Source organism: Diadema antillarum, unplaced genomic scaffold (assembly GCF_040938485.1).
Source record: "Diadema antillarum isolate AM-2024a unplaced genomic scaffold, OU_Dant_1.0 seq00000678_RagTag, whole genome shotgun sequence".
In the NCBI taxonomy this organism is placed as follows: Eukaryota; Metazoa; Echinodermata; class Echinoidea; order Diadematoida; family Diadematidae; genus Diadema; species Diadema antillarum.
Genome location: NW_027271583.1, coordinates 770,146 through 794,269, shown reverse-complemented (window position 1 = coordinate 794,269; position 24,124 = coordinate 770,146). Strand labels below are relative to the sequence as shown.

General features: G+C 37.6%; 1 protein-coding gene across 1 annotated transcript in view; it reads right to left on the bottom strand.

The window, feature by feature from the left end:
* Positions 1–24,124, bottom strand: part of LOC139737045 (multiple C2 and transmembrane domain-containing protein 1-like) — a 105,997-nt gene that overhangs the window by 18,467 nt on the left and 63,406 nt on the right. The window contains exons 5-8 of the mRNA XM_071647722.1: positions 20,200–20,308; positions 4,003–4,191; positions 2,349–2,479; positions 1,093–1,279 (exon numbers count right to left, since the gene is read on the bottom strand). Coding sequence (XP_071503823.1) covers positions 1,093–1,279; positions 2,349–2,479; positions 4,003–4,191; positions 20,200–20,308 — 616 coding nt within the window. The remainder of the gene's footprint in view (positions 1–1,092; positions 1,280–2,348; positions 2,480–4,002; positions 4,192–20,199; positions 20,309–24,124) is intronic.

Genomic DNA, 24,124 nt, shown 5'->3' with positions numbered 1-24,124 from the left:
TGACTAATCTGTCTCCATCCTTTCCATCACTTCTCTAACAATAACTATCATTTATTTAACTTTTTATTGTCATTAGTCCTTTCAAACACATACATCTTCCTCTCATGAGGGAGGACTAGATGCAAATAGCAAAGAAAATGACAAAAAAGTAAGAAAGTCAATTAATCTTGACATACATGAAAGTTTTCCTGTTTGTACAACTGCCTTTGATGAGGAAGAACTAGTTCATACTCATTTCTATATTACGGAGATCTACATTTATATTTCTCCATTTCTTCACTATAGTGCAGGCATCCGTGCTTAACTGAGACATGGCTAAATGAGAACTCCACTTATATGAGGCAATATTACAGCAACATTTCTGAGGCAAATTATTTTTTCTGCTCACACAGCGTGGGACATTGGATCAGACGGGGAATAATTTGTCATACAAAATATCTCTCCCGCTTACTAATCATAGAAACTAACATGTGTGATGGAATATTTAATGGAAGCAAGGGGATTTAGTGCCAGACCATGCATTATTCATATTTGTGCCAAATACAGTGAAATGTGTATTCCCATGTTTGGAACTTTGCACTGTATACAAATGGCAGTTTCTGACCTTTTCTAGATAGGAGCAAGCTCTTCAGGAGATTGTGTAAGAATCAAGCCCTGGTTCCAAAGATATTTTTCTCATCGGTCACTCGTCAGAAGCAAAGTTTGTTGCTTCCAGCCACTTACCAACGTGTATCGGATCACAGTCTGATGAATCAGACTTAAAGGTCAGTGTCAGACATGTCCGCATCAGATAATCTTGGTTTATTCAATTATGCCTGACACATCTAACACTGACCTGGTAGTCAACAAACACAAGTCGGATTTATCAGACTGTAATGTGATGCACTTCGGTAGTTGGCCTGAAGCAAAAAAAAAAAAAAAATTTTCAGTGACCGATGAGAAAAAGAAATCTCTGTGGAACCGGGGTATTACGCCCAAATCAATCTGATCAAGTGGGGGAGACTGTAATGATCAGCTATTTTCAAAATGGCTACTGCTCAATCGTACCGAGATGTAAGGCATCAGATTGAAACATGTTTGAGCCAAACTCACGTATTTCAGGTACAGCTCCCGCTTGAGGTTGGGGTCTTGCTTGTAGCTGGCCAGGTCCGACACATTCTCTGTGCCCACTGTCCCACTGATGGTCAGCAGGATGTCCAGGGTGCCTGCATTGTCCTCCAACTCTACGGTCAGTTGGTGGGTCTGTTCCATGTCCAGGGTCGACAGGTCAATCTGGGCCCTGGAGTGGGGAAATGGTTGACACCACAAAAACTATCAACAAGACTTTGGCCTAAAATGTTCTCTCACTACCCAGCATCCGTTCACAGGTTTCAAACACGTATTTCGGATTCACAGTCTCTGCTTGGTTGACTGGGCAGACATATAACTTACTGTTGTTCTATGATACCACATATCATTCTCACACAATATGTGCAGTTCTCATGCTATTTTACATTTCTATACACCAAAGGCAGTATTGGAGACATAACTCTTGTAAACAATGTGTGTGCATTAGTACTCCATTTGCTTTGATGGATTGTTTGAAAAATGCTGTTTGTTACCATCTGGCAAGGTATTTACCTGAATTTCTTTTCTAAAATCAATTTATGGCTACATTAAACTTCCTTATCAGTTCTCATGCCAGAGACTTCAAATTTTGCACAAGGCAATACATACAGAGAATTTGTGTATTGTTGTACTGAATTGAGCTTGTTTGTGAATTTTGATTAAATTTTGTTAAAGCTTATACACTATCCTCATTTCCCTCATGTTATAAAACCATTTTATTTGGAATTCATTCTTCCACTAAGTACTGTCTAAATAAATCTTGAAATATTTACTGCTCGGCACCCACATCCAAATAGTACTCAACTCAAATTTTGGGTGTGCTATGAATAAATCCCCCATATTTTACTGATATTGTTACACTCATTAGTTCAATTTCTTCTGAACCATAGAGCTTAATGTCTTTTTTTTCCAGGTATTTTCTCTTTTCTCATGTAATCTGTCCATTCTGGGCGTGCATTTAGAATGCTACAATTTGTACAAGGGCTGCAAAAAAAAACCCTCAACAACTCAGCAGTCAATCGCCAGCAACAACCATCGCCTGTGAGTCGATACAACCAATCAGCATTGAGAACTGCAGCAATCTGACCAATCAGAATTGAGAATGACATAATATTGCAAGTGAAACTTATCATCATCAGTTCAGATTGACAAAATTGCAAGAGAAACTTTAATATCATTACTATGACGGAAGTCGGTAGAGCTTTCAGTGACTGGACTGAAACCTGTCTCCTTCTCCTCACCTTCCCATGATGTCGTCCTTTGAGCCGAGGTCTTTGTCCCAAACTGAGATGTCGAGAGTGGAAGACTGCTCCTCATACATGCGCAGGTCAAACCGCTCCATCCATTTCGGGTTCAGTGTCTTGCTCTCCACCTTCAAAGAAATTCATTTTTGTCTACTGATCACTCTTAAAGGGTGTGTACAGTTCTGGTCGAGGTGAAGATTTAGCTTTTAACGCTTTGCTAGATATTCAGAAACTACTCTATGAGATGTCAAAGAGCATGCAGTTTTAAGGGGTATCAAAAGTTTATTTGATGAAAATCGGTTTTGAAATGGCTGAGATATCCAAAAACAAGGTGAAACAAAGATATCCTAATAAAGTTGGGGCATGTCGCCTTTTATTATTATCACTTTTTGGGATATCTCAGCCATTTGAAAACCAATTTTCATCAAATAAACGTTGAATCCTTCTTAAAATTACATGCTCTTTCATATTTCATAAGAGGCTTTTCATTATCTCACTTTGAATGTTCAAAACATGTATCCCTACCTCAACCAGTACTGTACAGTCCTTTTAATCTCTTAAATCCTTTGTGTGTTTGAGTGCCAATGGGCACAGAATATCCCACTGTGTATTACAAACTGTCCAAAGTCCCAGGCACAGAAAGGGTTAAAGGAACTGTTTACCTTTGGGAGCAGTGATTTTAAAAAATGCTCAAGATATCACTTTTGATGCATATATGTAGGTCAGTTGTATCACAAAACATCCTACCATATAACATTTTTGCAATGAAGAATAAAATATAAGGAGATATCACTATTTTTCTCATTAAACTATAACTGTAGATGGCTTAGTCTGGAAACATTTTTATTAAATGAAAGAAACAAAGATATCATTCAGATCAGCAGTTACCATCTTAACAAATTTAATTTGTAGAGGGAGGCAAAGTGAAGAAACTCGCACCTGAACATTTTTATTATAACTATTGTTCACATTTTATATTATTTAACAATATTTAACATCGAATATACTGGTTCAAATTTCTACATGTTGTTTCTATCCTTAACTCACATTTTAGAACTATTTTGAAGTACTAATGCTGGGTTCTTCTTTCATCTGCAAATTGTAAATTATGCCTTTAAGTTTGACTCATCAGGGAGATCACATTCAAAAGATCATGGTACCAATGAAAGGGTTTGAGCCATTACCCATGTGGCCGAGATGTGCCTTGCACTGAATTATGGGAAATAACCATTTCTTGGAAAGAATGGGTCAGAGAGAAATGCAGCCAAGGGAAGTTGTAAGTGACAGGAAAACAACGAGTGAAAAGCGGCACTAAGCCTAACTAAGTGCAACTTATATCTACATGCTAGTAGACATTACATCTTCGAGGAACAATGTTGGGAAAAGTTGCCTCTATCATAGGACTCTGCATTCAAGTGGATAATGGATGTTTACCACACAACAGTTGCACAAATAGAGCTTAAAGTATGATTTTTCTTTTCCCCACAAGAGTCCCTGCAATATTCTATGCATGTGCATAATAATTACCGGTATACTGTATTAGCATGTACTTTATAAACATTATGTATGTATACACGTACACACATACTGAGCATTTCCCAATTTAGATGTCTGGGAAAAGAGTAGATGTTTGCAGTCAAGGATCACTCACCCTGCTCTTCCACTTCTCCCCGCCCAGTTTGAACTTGACGTAGGGATCGCTGAAGCCATTGTCATCCATGGGGATCATGTTCCGTCCCTCCAGCAGCGTGATGGTGACCACCCCTACCCAGGTTTGGGACTTGCCCTTCCGCTGGGTGGCTGACCGCATCTCGCTGTCTCTCCTGAGTCTGAGGCTGAACTGCATTAAATAGGGATGGGGAGGAGGGAGGGTGAATAGCATTGCACAGGGGTCATTCTTTGGAATATTCTAGTTTTCATACTTTTACAATGTCCATGCTCCTCCTGACTAAATTAATTGGAATCTTCCCTGGAAAAGCAGCACCATAATATGATCAAACTTCATGCTATGAAATGGATTGTCGACTAGTGAGAAGATTATTCACTAGCAAGGCACAGGCCAATACAAGCACCAAATACTATGTATATATTAGAGCACAGTGTAACAGTACAATCAGCACGATTACATCTGTTATTGTATCAACAGGAATTACTGTTTCAAGATGGCAGTGCCTTTTTTCTGGTATGATTTGACATTTTGAAAAGCTTGTTTACATAAATGGTAGTAATTTATTTTTCTGAAAGTTTGTACGGTTCTAAGTTCTTCTTCCTGTATGGTGGTGATGAAGAGAGCTCTTAAATCTAGTCTTTCATATTTTTGACATACCAGTACTTAGAACTACATTTAAATTCAAACTAAAAAATGCAAAAATATGAAAAAAGCCAGACCTCCCAGCACTCAACACAATATTGCTGACTATACTTTAATGTACAGCACCACATTGTACTACATACAGGGTTCTGCCAATCATTACATTTTCTCAAGATTCAATTCTATTGCTTGAAAGAAAATATTACATTCATGATGAAATTTCAAGTCCGACATTCATCAAAATTTGATACAATGAAATCCTCCAATTACTGCACGAACAACAGAAAACTCAAAATTAGGCCTCATCCCTAGTCCCTGACCTTTGGTAGATTCTGAATATGTACAACAGGGAAAAAAAAAGTAGAATGACAGGGTTGTCCCCAAGACTGAGACAACTTCCCAAACAGGCAAGCCAATAAAATTTCCACTCTGACACAGAAAATGTCTGGTGGAGAAAATATTAAGCAAGTTACGTGTACGAAATAAAATGGGAAAAAAACAACAACAGATGGATAAAGAGAAAAAGGAAAGAGAGAGAGAGAGACTGAATTTCTGAAGAGGGTCAGCCGAGACACCACAAATACAATACACCATCGTGCATATATATGTAAATAATTAGCCTTCTCCAACGTACTCAAGTGTTCTCATGTGAATCGAGCCTCCCTCTACGGGGCGGATACAAGGGCCACTTGATCCTAGTCCATCTCATCCTCGGCAAGTCAAGGGTTTGGAGAGGGCATACAACTTTCCACATTCCATGTGCAAATTGAGGGTGAAAGTGGAATATATGCCTAGCAAACTCACTCTGCAATTCAAAACAAACCACTTGCACTTTGTTGTTGTTGTTGTTGTTGTTGTTGTGTGTGTGTGTGTGTGTGTGTGTGTGTGTGTGTGTGTGTGTGTGTGTGTGTGTGTGTGTGTGTGTGTGTGTGTGTATGTCTGTGAGTTGAGTACCAACAGATTCTTGTTATACGATCTGCGATTGATGTCTCTTGCTCCTATATTTAGCTATATATTTGTGGTATAGAGACATATTACTTACAAAACCTCTCTCTCTCTCTCTAATATGAGGTGACCTGCCAGATGGCATATCCACAACTCAAAACAACTATATGAATTTATTCTCTTTACTTTTTGTCCATCCACTGGTAAGCCTCAAACCTTAATAGAACAATCCAACCAGTTAAAGTAATTAATTCACAATTGATTTCCAAAACGGGAATCATAAGATACTTCAAAATAGACTACCCCTAAAAGTCAAAGGCATTTTTTTTTTCTATTTCTATTTGTATAGATTTCTGTTTTAACTCTCTCTCCCTCTCCCATATACTGCCTGAATGCCACTTTCTTTTATTGATGATATTACCAGTCAAAGTATAAATGGGGCTATTTTCTAAATAGTATATTTATCATGCTTTCCTAAATAGCACCACTTTATCCATTTGCAGCATTTCTTCAAATTCATATTCACATCTCTTTATTTTGGCAGTCATTTCATGAATTCATTATCACTTCCATGACATACATAATCTATGACTGGTTGATAACATAAACTGGTACTTCTTTTCTCTCCATAGCTTTCTTTCATTCATTTATTCATTCATTTATTCATTCATTCATTCATTCATTTACTCCTTCATTCATTTATTCATTCATTCATTTACTAATTCATTCATTTATTCATTCATTCATTTACTCAGTCATTTATTTATTCATTCATTCATTTACTCAGTCACTTATTTATTCATTCATTCATTTACTCATTCATTCATTTATTCATTCATTCATTTACTCATTCATTTACTCCTTCATTCATTCATTTACTCATTCATTCATTTACTCATTCATTCATTTATTCATTCATTCATTTACTCATTCATTCATTTATTCATTCATTCATTTACTCATTCATTTATTCATTCATTCATTCATTTACTCATTCATTCATTTATTCATTCATTCATTTACTCATTCATTCATTTACTCATTCATTCATTTATTCATTTACTCATTCATTAATTCATTTACTCATTCACTTATTTATTCATTCATTTATTCATTCATTTACTCATTCATTTATTTATTCATTCATTCATTTACTCATTCATTCATTTATTCATTCATTCATTTACTCATTCATTTATTCATTCATTCATTCATTTACTCATTCATTCATTTGCTCATTCATTTATTTATTCATTCATTCATTTACTCATTCATTCATTCATTTACTCATTCATTCATTTACTCATTCATTTATTTATTCATTCATTCATTTACTCATTCATTCATTTATTCATTCATTCATTTACTCATTCATTCATTTATTCATTCATTCATTTACTCATTCATTTATTCATTCATTCATTCATTTACTCATTCATTCATTTATTCATTCATTCATTTATTCATTCATTCATTTACTCATTCATTCATTTACTCATTCATTCATTTATTCATTTACTCATTCATTAATTCATTTACTCATTCATTTATTTATTTATTCATTCATTCATTCATTCATTCATTCATTCATTCAGTCAGTCAGTCAGTCAGTCAGTCAGTCAGTCAGTCTGTCTGTCTGTCATTCAGTCACTTGAGCCTAACAACACGAATGGTAACAATGAACTTGCTTCATCACTAATTTACTCATTCCATAATTAGTAAGTAACTAACAGTAAAATTGTAAGTACTGCCTTTCTGGTTAACTGTATTTTGTACAGTTACACCAAAATATGATTTTGCAAAGCTCCACGCTCTTTCCATTTGACTCACATTTCCATGAACTTAAATTGTATGCTTTTCACTGTATTTCCTTTTTGTTTCTTTTTCTACTTTGTATGACTGATATGACTGTATGACTACGACTATGACTAGGTATGACTGTAACATATTGTTTTCATATCTACCACTGTAACATTTGTAATTGTTCTATTCTTTCGAAAGATGAAAAGCAATAAACCCACTGAATCATTCATCCAAAATGATTAATATTTTTTCTCTATTCTGTCATATGTGACCGTTTACCTCAAAACGAACATAAAGTCGCACAAACTAATTTTGCGTGAGGACTGAAAATATAAAGTGAAATGGGTCAACCTAGCCGAACTTGACTTTTTCATATTGTCTGAAAGAGCGGGTCTTCTTTTACATTCTGCAAAATTTGGTATCATAAAACGGGCAGGAAAGTGTGTTTTTTAGCAGTTTATCTCGAACGTTTTTGGTAGAATAGTGTGATGAGGTGTGTTTTTAGAATCCCTTTTTCATTTCTGAAAAACCTTGTCCACACTCTTCACTTTCAACTCTAATAACTTTTGAAAGGATAGGGCTACTGATTTGAAAGTTGGCATTAATTATGGACAGAATGTGTTAATGAGGCATGCTTAATTTCAGTTTAATCTGATAATCCCTTCATTGTTGTTACTTTGGTGGTTTACTTCCTGTTTTTTGTCCCATTCATCGCACAGCCAGCACGGTTTGGTAAAGATTAAGCGCTTGAATAGACACTGTACTTCAGAGCCTCTTTTCTCAGTTCACACTAACTGTCTTTTTCTGAGTTTGTGCTTTCTTTCCAATATTTAGATAGGTTAGGAGAGTCCATTTAATTTGAGTTATACATCATTTTAAAGCTTAAAGTCTGCTCTTTCAGAATATGGTCTTAACTAAAAATTCATGTCTGGCGACTTTTTGTTTGTTCTGAGGTGCAGGGTCACATATATTCATTGGCTCATTCTATGCTTCATTTGAAATGACATGTCACATTTATGACTTCATCACTGCACCACAAAGGACTTGGAATTATATTTTGCCATTCCAAGTTTTCCTGGAAGGCATGAATATATTACAACTTTATAATAGCTTGTGGTCAACTGAGTCATCATATTTCCATGTGGCTTATAGGGCTTTCCAAATGGGCTACAATTAAAAACTGTCCTGTAGATTTTTCTGGAAGATATGAATACATTACAACATTATTGGCTTGTGATCATCTGAGTCATTGTATTTACATGTGGCAAACAGGGCTTTCCAAAGGGACTAAATTAGAAATTGTCCTTTAAATTTTTCCTGAAGATATGAATATCTAGTACGTTACAACATCATAAAAGCTCATGTCATCTGAGTCATCATATCTTCATGTAGCTTAAAGGGCTTTTCAAAGCAAGAGGAAGCGTGACATGATAGTGATATATGTGTTTGATTATCGAAAATTTGCTAATTTTGCAGGATACACTTGTGATACCTGTGAATGACATCTGACAGTTTATATCAAACACATCTCATCACATTCATTCTACTAAAGAGGTCATCAAACAGTGGATAAAGACTGCAAACAAACTAATATATCATGAGCACCAATCTACAATATTCCAATCACGTGGCATCCTGGAGAATTCTGATTTCCACTAATTTCTCTCAAAACACACATCCCCGGCTAATTGCATTTCATGGCAGTGAAGTGATAACTATGTGATAATCAGTACAGTGTATAATCACATTATCAGTCATCATGGAAAGCATCTCATAAGAGTGATAACCCCCCAAAAAAACTACAATGTGGGCTCTCTGTTTTTCTTCTTTTCATGCAAGAGGACTGAGGTTTTACCTACAAAATTGGTTTTCACCTGTTGAGGATGGGCTGATTTTGCTATCTATAGACATTTGCCCGAGTATACTCGGGACTCGTCCTCAATGGGTTAAAAAAGAAATGATAGCTGGATTTTTGTTGTTTTTCCTTCTTCTTCATGTGAAAAGAATTTAGTACAGAGATAAAGAAAAACTTCTGTACATTTCTGTCAGGCTTGCCCAGCAAGCTCTGATTATGAAAAAAAAAAAAAAAATGGAATTTAAATGAATGCATCTCTTGCCTGTCAGCATCTGGATTACAAGCAGACAAGGATTTTTTTTTTCTTTTTTGCTCGTACTGTAGGGGGAATCAAGGTATGAATAGCTATTCTTTGGCCTTTCATTAAAAGTTTGGGGTTAAATTTGCACTACTTCAACATTCAATATCATATGAAAAACAAAGTATGAGAACATACTTGTATTTACATATGCACAAATGCACACACACACACACACACACATGAATTAAAAATACATAGTATATAATACTCAAAATGTACACAGACATGATAAAAAGAAACAAAACATTTATTTCTTTCATCATTTCCAAGCAGTCTAGAAAACTATCCATGACAGACTACTTCCCCATGCTACATGAATTCCCACATTTTCAGAGCTCTTGAGTGCTACAACACAGCTGCCAAATGAGCAACATGCTCAGTCTGTCTTCCTCTACAAATGTTTAATACAAGTGAGATTATACTGTCTCCTTCAAGTCAATAATTAAGATGGGGCAAAACGAGGTGGCTCAAGATGGGAGAAGACATAAAACCTGGTATATACCTTGTCAATTTGAAAAAAGAAAAAGAAAGAGAAAAAGAGGTGAGGTGAGCGACCGAGTCAACATCAGCTAATGTCACAGAAGGAGCAGACGCATTTTTATCCCCAAAACTCACCCAGGAACTTGAGTGAGATGTGGTCGAGCTGCTCGTCCCGGCGGCTGCGGCAGTGGCCAGAGCAGCAGTGGGGGAGAGAGGGGGTGGAGACGCGGGAGGAGTAGAAATGGGGACGGAAGAATTTGTTGCCGTGGAGGGACTGCCCTCCGGCATCTCGTCCGATGACGGGCTCGGCTCAGACATTGTTTCGAAAAAAGTATAAACTTTTTATGCACAGCTCAGAAGTTCAGTTGAACACGTTCACTCTCTTTGTCACAGAATCAGTGATAAGTTTCCTCTACAGAAAACGGCTCACTTTAGAGCTTGGCAACAACAGAAATGTAGGTAAGCACACTCGTGGAAGAGTGTTCTCTCATCATTACGTAGAAGGATGACCACACTCCATGGAGACTGTAGAATGTGCTAAATAATATCTGTTTTTAATATGACCAATGCGGATGAAACTGCGCATTTAAGTACTCAAGTACATCTGAATGGTTGTTCTCATCACATATATTGCAAGGTTCAACATCTGTCGATGTTAATACCTGCAAACTTTTCATTCAGACTGAGTATAACAAAAAAGTTTGTGCGCAAGAAAAAAGGAGGCATACGATTGTCAATTCAGCTTCAAAAAGTGACGACACGGCACTCACATTGGTAGGCAAATAGAACTGTTTGACGAGCAGTACACACAGACTGAGAAAAGTTCACAGAATGTTGGCTGAAGGTCCAGGTTGCTCAAAAGTGATTAAATTCCACACGTACTGAAAACGTATGCCTTTTTTATATATAAAAAAGACAAAATGCAGAATTCAATCAGATTTTTCTTAAAGGTGCAATTGAAGTCAATGCCATTGAAATAACAATGTGTGATACCATGCACAAATCCAATTAACACGGACACAGCATCCTCTGTTCCTGTTCAGCGCCGTGGCTGAAAGCAAAAACATTCCTTTGCAACATATGCTAGTGACAAAATCACAATCCAATGATTCCGTCTCCAGCATCAAGCCGACATGCCCACGGCCAAACTGACAATTTTCAGCAAACATCAATCCAATCCTTTCACATCCCTTCGCATGACAGTTAAAAACATTCCAGATGCCTTTCAAGTTTCACAGCAGAGGGTGACAAGTCCAAGCCTAATTTGTGACAAATCAAGATTTATGGAAAGACGCAAGCTTCTGTCAGGGCGGTGGCGGTGGTGGTAGTGGTAGTTAGTGGGGGTGGAAGTCACATCAGTACCACTACCTAACTATGACATGGGTGGGGGAAAAAAAAAACTGGCTATGTGGCATAATTGCTTTGGCTAAATAATTACCACCAATAAGCCCTGCAATTACTCAAAGTCTGATATTGATTGCTAACACAGCTGTTACCCCTCATGTGTTTGCATCAGAAACACAAGAAAGAAAGAGAGAGAGAGAGAGAGAGAGAGAAAGTGTGGGAGAAAGCATGAGAGCTGCATGCATTAATGGGTATAATAACTCGCTTATAAGTAATAATCAGCTATATCCCAAGACTATCTGAGCATGCAGTGTAGCACCTTTTTCCCCTTCTTTTTTTTTTTTTTTTTTTTTGGGGGGGGGGGGGTGAGGAGACATGGGAGGAAGGGCTCTTAACACCAGCAGACTTGATTGGCCAATTTTGTTCACTGAAATGTGTGCTCATCATTACCATTATCAGCATCTATTTCATTATCAGCAATATTACCATTATTTTTATCAATCATCATTGTTATGTCTATCATCAATTCTTGCTAAAATCCATATCACCAGCATCAATATTATCTGTCCTCTAATTACCAAACATTGTTTTCACAGCATCAGCATTCAAAGTTCTTACTTTCCATGCAAAGGCCGCTTTCACATTCAAAGATAATTTTTATTCCCTTATCACCAAGTTTGAAGGCTGCCTGCTTCAACCAAACCAGTCTGCAAAAAATTGATAATAATGATAATCTAAAAATAAATATGGGTTTTCAGATGATCTCATTACAGCATCTAGCATACTTTGCAGAGCCCAGAGACCTGAAAATGCAAGGGTGTATACATGTATGAGGGTACAAAAAGCATAGTGTACACATTCTGAATCGAACTTTGCAAGAAGATAGGTTTCAATGCTGCAACATAATTTTTGACAAAGGAGATTCAGGGGAGACCACATCCAACCCATATACATGGTCTCACAGGTATGGGAGGGATGGGAACCAAATTTGTATTGCAACTGTACCTTAGGTTTTGACTCATTTTGACTGAGCTGTGTGCATGGAGAGGGAGAGAAAAGAGCCATGGTCAGTGTGATTTGACATATGGATAGCAGGCTTTTGCAAATCCTGAGAACCTATCAGGATTTTAGGAAGTATTTTTCTAGATTTACGACTAGTCTGAAATAAATACATACTCTTTGTCCTGCAGGTATGCATTCATCATCATCATCACTGATATTTCTGAAAGTCTTTGTGCAAGTGCTACTCTACCTACAGATGACAGTAGCAGTCTTGTGCAAGCAATTCTCTTTCCACTTAACTTTGTTTTATTTCATGTAAGGTACAGTAACGTTTTACACCTCGTACCAGACTGCTTCTTCATTTTTTTAACAACCAAACAAAAAGCAGAAACTTTCTGTAATTCTTTTTACACACACACACACACACACACACACACACACACACACACACACACACACACACACACACACACACACACACACACACAAATGCAAAGCATCTTCCTGTCAAGAAAAGGTGACCTCTATGCATATTTTGGACGTTCATACAATTTATCAGAAGTGCAGAAATGCATGTTCTGTCATCACTCAACTGCCATTACATAGCCCATTCTCAGTGATGATTTCCCATGATGCATTATGGGGTGGGGGTGCTATTCAAATTTATTTCCCACTGTTTTGTTTCTAAAAACACATTGACAAACAACTGATAAAATATCCTAAATCACATCAAGAATCAGAAATAATGTAATTTTGCACTTGGAATTGTCAAGGAGTCATCTCTTCCTTGTAGCGTTGACATAAAGCATCATTACTATGATGACTACTCTGATTTCTGAGAATACAATATTGCGTAGCGTCTGGTAAAGGAAGGAATTTACCAGGGCCCCATTTCATAAAAAGTTGCTATGATTACAGCAACTACTGCAATGTCAAGTGTCATCGTAACGACAAGAATTCTGCTTCCTGATTGGCTGTTGCTACAAGAAGTTGCCATTCTATCAATAATTGCTATCGTAAATCATTTATTAAATGAGACACAGGACAAAGGATGATGTCCGACATAAAAAGAGGTGAAATCACAGAGTCTACAGACCACTCCTCTGTTGGGTCACAGTTTGATAGGAATCAATTACATGTATATCATTCTCTAGAAAGTTGCTGTTGCCTTAATGGTTACATGCAATGATCAGAACGTGAAGGATATATATAAATCACTCCACAGATTGAGAATTGTGATGTGGTACAAGTCATGCAAGGCATCACATTACTTCTCAGTATCGAAGAACTAGGATCAGTTTAAATAACTTGCAGACAATGTGGTGACTCAGCGCTCAGTCTTGGTCTGCGGAATGAAGTAACTGTTCTGGAAACTGAAAGAACCTGATGTCAATTTGCCTGTATTTGCCTTTTAACTTACTCTTATTTTAACTTTGTGATTTAATCCTGGTGCACGAACAGAAACGGAAAGAACACCACATGTATCCAATAAACCGAGAGTGAAACAGCCATTGCCCTGTCACAGGACACCGACATTTGACCCCAAATCACAATAAAACCAACATATATTACAGCACGTACGACAACAGACTTAATGCCTTAGAGTAAAATGTGTACAATGGGTACAAATCATCTTTAAGAAATCAATTAAATGAAAACCAGAAAAAACAAAAAACATAAAAATTCAAAAGAGTGTTGCTTGATATGTATAACATGAAGGGGAAAAACAGATATTTAGAGTACATCTTTTTTATGTAAAACAGAGAGACAGTGACAGCAGTTGTCCCTTACTTCATCTTTGTGGTCTTGATATGTATACTGTATACTTATATGTATACTTGTACACACACGTTTTATCGTTAGGAAACCACTGAAGTCACTCAACCTCATAATTGCCTAAGGCCAGTCAAATTAGGTGCATAAGTGAGCGAATGTAAAGACGAACAGTTAATCCAGCATGTGTGGTAAGAGACCCAGCCCTTGGCATTTAAGTTCGTCGGACAGCTCTTAATGGCGTCCTTCAGCACTCGTAACCCAGCTACACTACATAAGACCTTGCCATAGGTACCGGCATCAGTCTGCCGTAATCTACAGAAGATGTTGACCTATTCCACCTATTCCAAGACATACATACATGTACGCACCAAGGAGAGTCTTTGCCACTACTAGTCTTGCTTTTGAGAAAGCATGTTAAGTCTGACAAATCAAAATTGAATATGAAATTAGCCTGTCATGTTATCTTTAACCCGTTGAGGACAAGCTGATTTTGCTACAACATGCATTTCCCATAGATGCCTGCCTGAGAATACTCAGGACTCGTCTTCAATGGGACAATTTGTCACCCTGTCATCAGTACTGTGTACTGGTTGCAATCATGTACATTTGTAAGCAAAGAAGACTAGGTGATCATATCACTGATATATAACATCAAATTAGCTTGTACATGACAAGATTACAAAATTACATGCTTTGAATAAGCACACCAACTGCAGCCCTATCAGCCAAAGAGAAAAAAAAAATTAAAAATAGAAACCCTCACTATCAGCCCTATCAGCCAAATGAAACAAAAATAAGAAAAACAAAACAAAACACCCCAATAATGGTTTAACATTTAGCATACGCTAATGCAAGGAATACAACACTTTTTGTTTCATCTTATTTAAACAGAGGAAATCTGTTATAGGTCAGTGTATAGGTCACTGAGGGATATACCGAACTCTAAAATTTGTCACGTCAACTAATCTACAGACATAACTGAGACCGATAGATTGCTCTGTAAAAACATTTGAAAAGCTTTGTTCTGGAACTTTTGTTTGTTTGTTTGTTTGGTTTTTTTTGCCACATCAGAACTTGATGTAAAACAAGGGGGAGGGGAAGAATACACCTCCAAGCATTATGCCACTCAAGATGCTCATTACAGTACTCAGAATCCCACATAATCATTATGGTTAAGTTGTCTTCCTCTTTAAATTTGCATCACATTGTGTCACTCCCTGATATTCAAGTAACAATGAGATTAATTTTGCATGACACATATACCCAAGTCTCCATCTTTATTTTATTTTTCCATCTGACATAAACTACAAAGTGCATCACAACAACATGAAGGCATGCATATGGACTATCTACCAACTTTATCAGCAGAATAAGACAAACATGCTAAAACATCCTTCAGAAAACATTTATTTCCAACAGACATCTGAAACCGAGTCCCATAAAAACTTGGCGCACCTTCAAATGGTATATGAAACCATACGACCATTTGCTGTAAACTGATAAATGGACTCACTGAAAAACAGCCCCGAGGCTGATAGTGGGTGTATTTCAATAAAACAAACAATTTCTCTGAAATTCATGGAGTTGCCAATTTGCAAACTCTGACAGAAGCTCTTGAGCTCCCTTTAGCAGCTAGCGTCACCCAGGTGGCAGTCAGTGATAGACCTGCGAGAACTCTTTATCAGCAAACCAATGAGATTACACACCTGTTAATTTATTCACATTCCTTCACATTTAAATAGACCGAAGAATTCACCTTTTCCTACCCCACACACTGCAAATGGAGCAAGACCAAGATGAGATGGTCCGGAGAAAAGTTGATTACCTTGTCTACATCTATGATGCAACCAACCCTATACCAAACATGATTTGCGTAAACACTCCAGCACCACCGCAAAAATGATGCAGAAATATGAATGAGGGGAGAAGTTATACTGACAGTCCTGCGGAAAATTAAAACCCATTCATTCAACCTATGATTCCCTTGAAGGCAGCTCAATTTCAAAACAGCTTAACTCCATGGAGACCAAACTGATGGAGCATCCAGTACGGATTTAACCCACTGAAGACATTGAAGGGCAGATGTCAATAAAAAACGTGTCATAGCAAATTCAGCTTGTCCTCAATGGGTTAAGGTTGCCTGTCCCGATGCTAACAGAAAACAATTTCCACAAAATAGAAGAGCAGAATCCAGACTATAGGAGAGGCAAAGATTACTCTTTCAGACCACATCTCAATCATTCTCTACCTAAATGACAATGCCCTGTCACTGAACGAAAACAAGATGAATGAAATAAATATGCCACTCAATCAGGAATCATACACAAAGCCTGAAGTATAAAGCATCACACTAATTGCCCCTCCCCCTGAAAAGAGAAAGAAAAAAAGATACACATATATATATATATATATATATATATATTCATATATAAATGAATAAAATAAATGAATAAAATAAAAATAGAATTGAAGGGATTCCTGCTGCATTTCATGCATCAAATTTGAACCCTCGTCGACATGTGCCTATCAGGTACAGTCATGTGCAACTGGTCAGAATCTAGTAAAAGGTGTTCAGTCCAAACTTGATTTACTTATGATTAAATTAAACATCATTAATCAAAAGAATAAATATTTCTAAAGTATTTAAATTGTTGATAGTAAAAACTATAAAGTGACCTCTATCATAATTTTAATTCTATTATATATACATAGAATTTAATAGCTTTCTTTATACTCCTGACCGAATGATAAGAAAAGCCCTTGATGAAATACAAACAATCATCCTGCAAAATGATGCACACCTCACTCGCATGATCTCTGGCAAGCTTGTGCCGAAGTCAAGCAAGAGGTTAGTTGGTCAGATACTGACCTCTGTAGATTGCCACATTATGACACAATTTGGCTTTATGACCTATGCTTATGACCCCTGAACACTACCACTATTGATTCTAGACCTACTCAATTGGTGGTACTCTTATAATTCTCCCTATTCCCTAATAGAATTTAATTCTAGTCTCTTTATTTAATACAATTCTAATTCTATATTATCTTTGCCATGCAGAAGAAATTACTTATTTAGTACACACACAGTTTATGGAGTAATGATTTCAGAACTGGTCACAGATTATTACTTCCTTTACAGAAAAAGGTCATTATATATAACTTTATTTCTTTCAACAGTACAACTCTTTGCTCTAACTCAAAGAACATTTTAAACTTTTGTACCATTTAAAAGAGAAATTACTTGAGCAGTAGCATAACAGCCAGTCAATAAATATTACACCCTCACTGGAAAAAGATCTGGAGCTTGAAGTTATTCAAAAGTGCAACTATTTGATCTTGCCAAGAAGAAACTAAAAAAATGAAGCTCGTTTTGCACAAGCAACTTTAACATCCACACTCATAAAGCTTTAAAGACATAAATTTGGATTGAACAGCACAACAGTGATGGCAATCTCTCTCCCCATCCTACCCCCAATTCCAATCACCCTCCAAGTACTGATCCCATCGGATCCCGCAGGATCCAACAAGTTCTCTGTTTCTGCAACAGGTATGATACACAAAGTGGTGCGGAGAGTGTCATTAACTACACCTTGGTGGATTCTCGGGGGAAGGGGGGGGGGGGTACTTTTCACACTGATATTACACATTGCTGCATGGGGATTTTTCTCACCTGAAAAACTGTCATTCGCTTCTCCCAAGAGATCTCCAACATTCACACATTTGAAGCTGATATTTCACTTCGAATGATGGAACAGGATTTTTCATCCCTGTCCACGCGCCTCCAGTGGGTATGAATAAGGACATACAGTACATATTGACTAGCTCTTACAGCCAACTACCCCTGATACGAAAAATAACATCGAGCAGGGTGACAGAAAATTCAAGTCTCTACAGACTTGAGGTGTGCAAGCAACCCCTATCACCCCCGTATCCATCACCTGATATTTTGTAGGTATAGTAAGGCGGTCTCTGAATGCTCCCCTCACCTCCCCCCCCCCCCCCCCCCCCATAGCTCTCCTGTTAACAACACCAAACATGGTGTTTTTGAGCAGTTTAACGGATCTGTTTCTCTTATTGTTTGTTTTATCACATATTGTATGCTTAATGTCTGAGACTGCCAAAGGCAGTGTATTATACAAATTTGTATCACATTAAGTTGTACGTAAACGTTTCTTGTACAACACTATTATGCTCTTACGACTTTAATTTCGAATGCATTCATTTTTTATATCGACATTCCCTTTGAAAATTTAAAAAAAAACCTTCTACTGCATCAATTTGTATTATTATTATCATCATTTCCAATGTCATAATCATTACTACCATTAGTCATACAACTTTTGCTAAATTTTTAGAGTATATGGAAGAAAAATTATGATATTAAGGTTGAGCATTCATCAGCCTAGGAATACAGCTAGGGCTGGTTGTGCACTGGTCAACATGTGATGACACTTGCAATCACAAGCAATAACTTAAACTTTTTCACTTGCATATATAACACTGACAAAAAACCCCAGAATAAGAAGTTTGCCTTTAAAATGCAATTCACGCCTGAGAGATATCATTCATTTGGAGCTATAAACGGACTTCAATGCACGCAATTCTTTCATCCCAATGCAGACCACTCTAGGCACACTTTATCACACGGGTTTTAGCTGGAAAGTTCACTCAATATTGGGATACTCCTTAAAATATATATAGATAATACAAACAAAAACACACGCAATGCAACCACCCTGCTGGCACCTTACTGAAAAGACAACACCAACCAAAATAAGGCATCAAGAAAAATGATCCTCAAAATCACACTGCGGTGGAAAACCAGACTGGGACAAATGAATCCACAGATGGATTGACTAACACCACATCTGACACGACGGTTTTAATGTAATATCACTGCTGACATAGTCCCCTGGAGTAGCACTGATTTATCATCAAGTACAAAATTCTGAGGCAGAAACAAAGGCGAAAACAGAAAGCCTTGGGATTTGGGGGCTTGTACCACTGCCGCAAGTCCATGCATTTCAAATCCATACCAGACAGTTCCTTTGCTTACAATAAATCTAGCAACTGCCTGATACCTTATGCATAGGTGGATTTAGCCGTGTGGTGAAGGATTTGTGACGAAACACCAGTATCACGAGCCAAAACAAGCCCGTATCATCCGCTGGAAATATGCATGGTGCGAAAATAAAGAGTTATCACGATGGAATGATGAATTTGCTAGCGGCACCATGCATTCTGTGATGCGTGCACACACACATTTGATATTTACAAAAAGAAGGAATATTAATGTATTTTACACTCTCCCCTGGGCTAGCAACCATGATAAACCACCATCACAAACATGCTTATTTCTCAAAATTTATCTTCTTTGTGGCAGCAGCCACAGAATATCTAGTTCATGATTTATGAGGGTAATCAGTATCACCACATCTGGTTTCAATGGCTTTAGTTCCTTCCCCCAATTGGCAGAAATGTTTTGTTTTGCATACTTTTTAAACTTATGACAGTATGCTGAAGTTGAAGAACTGTCACATATAAATTGCATGTGCTATGTTATTAAAATCAATACAGTTTTTTCACCAATAGATTACTCCATTTCAGTTTACTAACACACACATACACACACAAGTGTGCACGCACACACACACACACACACACACACACACACACACACACACACACACACACACACACACACACACAAATATATATCGTCGCTGGGGCGACAAGACCTCGAATCTACAAAATGTCAAATGTTCAGGAGAGCCAAAAAACATGGTGGCCAAAGCACTATAGTGAATGGGATAGCCTTTCCTTTGACATGCCATGGTGGCTTCATTTTTGGGGTAAGACAGTTGGGATTTTGCCAGGACATCACTTGACCTACAGTATTATTTGACCATTAATCAAAAAAAGTAATTTTTACAAAAATTTCAGATACAAGGTCTTGTCACCCCAGCGACGATATATAGATACATGTATCATATACATTTTGTGATGATTAATGTGATTATTCACTTACTGCTGCAAACTCGCCCTCATTCACTGGAATCAATGTGAATACTATGATGACGTAGCCAAGATATTCGTCAGTAGTGTCGTCCGCAAGGTCCAACTTGGCTTCAAGGGGCCTGAAATGTAAGCACAACCACTTCATCATTACAACACAGAATTCCCATGAGAGAGACACATTAATCTAGATATGCACAATATTAAGTTCTGCATATTTCAGTAATATCAATACTTGGGTATCATTTTCCCTTCTAACCTCTCCTACCCCCCCCCCCCCCCCAAAAAAAAATCATATGACGGACAGGCAATCAAGTAAATTGGAGGTTTCAGACCAATTTCCCTAATAACTGCTTCAATAATAGATATTCCAGCAATTGGACATGAACTCTCCATCAAAATGTAGCTGCACCATAACAGACAAATCCGACTGAAATGATCCCTGAAATTGACAGATTTTTCAAAACGATCATGCCTCTGCATTGCATCTAAAGGAAGAATGGACAGACTATGACTTGCACATTCATCCTGTTGGTTTAGAGCAACATACAGAATCACATTAATTCCATAGAATGAAGTAGTGGTTGACAGAGTACACAAAGTTTGGTCACATGACTTAAACTAGATCAGAATTGGCTGACTCCAGTCTTCACTAGTATGATGTTGTAGCATGAATCTGCATGAGATTTTTTTTCTCTCTCCATAACACCTGTACAATATGCACTTTGGTATTTCTATAAAATGTACATTGTACCAGTACCTCTTTTCCAGTCATGACTAATCTTTTAACCCCTTGAGGACGGACTGATTTTGCTGCAACACGCATTTCCCTGCAACACGCATTTCCCATAAACACTTGCTCAAGTATACTTGGGACTCGTCCTCAACAGGTTACAGATCAGATCTTGCCTTCCTTTCAAAGTTGAGAATTTACTTTCTAGTTTCAAGTTTTCCCAAAACTAATGATGCACATGTCATAACATTCCGTTCTCCTTTTTCCCGTCTCAATTCTACTCCTCCATTTTATTCTTCCCTCATTGTCTCCCTTCTTTTCTATCTCTTTTCTTTACTCTTTCCTCTTCTTCATCATCTTCCTAGCTCTCTTCTTGTTATCCTTTTCAGTTCTCCCCTCCTCCTCCTCCTCCTCCTCCTCCTCCTCCTCCTCCTTTTCATCTCCATCTTCATCTCCATCCTCGTCCCTCCCCCTTCCTTCATGCTCTACTGCTTCACCTCCCATGATCATGATATTCATCTGTCTCCTGAAATCATGTAGACTGTGGAGATGAGTCGAAACCATGGCAACAGCAAATACTGGCACCCGGGGTAAGACGTCTCTTCGAGCGTCGAGCCAATTTGCCGCAGTTGATGAGCATCTGCTGTTTAATCGATCAGCTCACTAGTCTGTAATCACCCCACAACACATCAAATTTTTCTGTGTTGCATGTGGATCGGGCACAGCACACACATTTCTTGGCATTCTGTGGGTTAATTGACCCTTTCTTGTTTATGCAATGACTTTAATATTTGCAATGATTCATTGGTGGGGGATTCAAGGAAGTGCATTTAATATCTGCATCACTGCAGTCTCTGGCACACCTCGTAGGCAAATGAGATCTGTCGCCACAAAAAATCGTCAGAAGTGGCTAAATTTGGCACTTTTACCCCCTACAGATTTCAAGCTTCAATGATGCATATTTTGGTTTCACTATACATGCACGCAATCCTACTACAAATAGAGTGGTAGGAAAGCTGGGTACTATAGTGACTTACAGTACTTGGAGAATAAGCTCTGAGGCTTAGCTGCATCCAATCGCATATGAGATAAGAAATGTAAACATTGCAGGTCTGTTCAAAATATTGTAACAAGCTGCATGATTTAAAACGAAAAATGAATTTCAAACATTGTAGATGCTGCAAAATTGGACATGTGGCAGTTAATTTTGCACGGAAGCATCTTTTTGTTTTCCTCCCAAATCACCTCTTTGAAATCAATTTCATATACTCTACATTGCAATGCCATACAAATCTGCTTGCCTTCTTTCCAGGGGAAACTAATCCTCACTGTCTGCCACATGAAATAAAAGGGCAGGTAGCTGGCAATTATTAGAGTACGGGGGCCCCCACCAAAGGAAATGCCCTGGTATGTCTGGAACCTTATCACTGGACATAACAGGGTGACAGGTCAGAAATGACTGAAACATCCAATTATTTTTAATATAATCAGTATGTTTCATAGAGTTTTCTTCTTTTTTTTTGTGAAAATTTTGTGGTTGACTGATACACGCAAACTTAAGAGATATTGCCTCTAGTGACAGAAATGTAACGTATATATCATTTCCAACTTTACTCTTTGAAAGGGATAATACTTATATTTCCCAATGTCGCCTGTGGTCCCAGATCATGAATTCAACCAAATATTCAATAACATCTATCAAAGTGTAGTCCCTATTACACAATATGGTACAAACAGTACTTTATGCTGCTATATTGTATGAATTCATCTGCCACAAAATTTCTTTCAAAGGAGAACAGGGTACATCCTTTCCTGCTGAACTCTATATCATCAAAGTTGCCTGAATTTCCATTGTTAAAAAATCAAAATAAAATAAGTCTGACCCTGGGCAATAGTCACATGGAATTTTCAATGCCAGCACACTCAAGGCATTGGCATGTTAAGTTGATGCCAGCATAACCCTGTTATGTAAGGTGTGCAAGGATGCTCTGATTTTTAATTTATATCTCCCGAAATATATAGGCCAGTGCTTGCTGGTAGTTAACACACCATGCTTGCATTATATACTACCATGAGAATCTGTGAATATAGACTGAGACATTTGATATGTAATTGCCTTGACCCTTCTCATATAAATCTTGTTGAAAACTTGAGTTATGCAATAGCAGGGATTGTCAATTTGATACCCCTATTTAAAGATTGTGCAGAAAAATATACCTGCTTGACTGTGATTTTCCTTTTTATCAACTTTGTGCTACACTATAACTATAATATATAACTGAATATATCTTGAATATATATATTTGATATATCATATCAACTTATCATCAATTCATTCCTGACTGCAAATTATTGAGGTTTTTTTTTTCATAAAATACAAATTAATTGAATAGTCAAGTACAACCATCCAAGCATGTTCTACAGATTCTTCAAAATGACAAAGTGAAGACTAACTGTAAAAAGAACATGAAAATGGATCATAACATCAATTTGAAAGAAGATATGAAGAAAGAAAAGAGCCAAAAAAAAACAAGAGACCCGCGGGTCTAGCGCTCACCTGAGTATCGCAAGTTCACCTTTCACGCAGTCACTAATCTAAATTAAAATTTGACCAGGCATTCTCAAGTAGAAGATGAAAATGTACAATAAGGGCCCAATTTTTTAAAGATTCCTTAATTTGGGGGGATTGGGGCCCCCTGGGGCCCTCTGGGTGGGGCATGGTGCCCATTTTGATAAATTGAGATCCTGACCCCCTAGGGATGCTACCTGCCAAGTTTGACAAAAATCCATCATGAGGTTTTCAGGAAGAAGATGAAAATGTACAATTCAGGCCCCCATTTGGACCCTTCCAACCACCCCCCCCCCCCCTACCCAAGAGGGGCACCCCTGGATCTCCTATGAACAAACTTCAAACTACAGTCATTAATGTACTCACTCATAATATTATCTCAGCTCTATAACTTCTGATTCTAGAGAAGATTTATAAAGATTCCTTCATTTGGGGGGTTTGGGACCCCTGGGGGCCCCCTGGGTTGGGCATGGTGCCCATTTTAACAAATTGAGATCCTAACCCCCTAGGGATGCTACCTGCCAAGTTTGGTGAAAATGGGTCATGGGGTTTTCAAGAATAAGATAAAAATGTACAATTTAGGCCCCATTAGGACCCCTCCTCACCCCCTCCCCTGGGTCCCAAGGGGGGCACCCC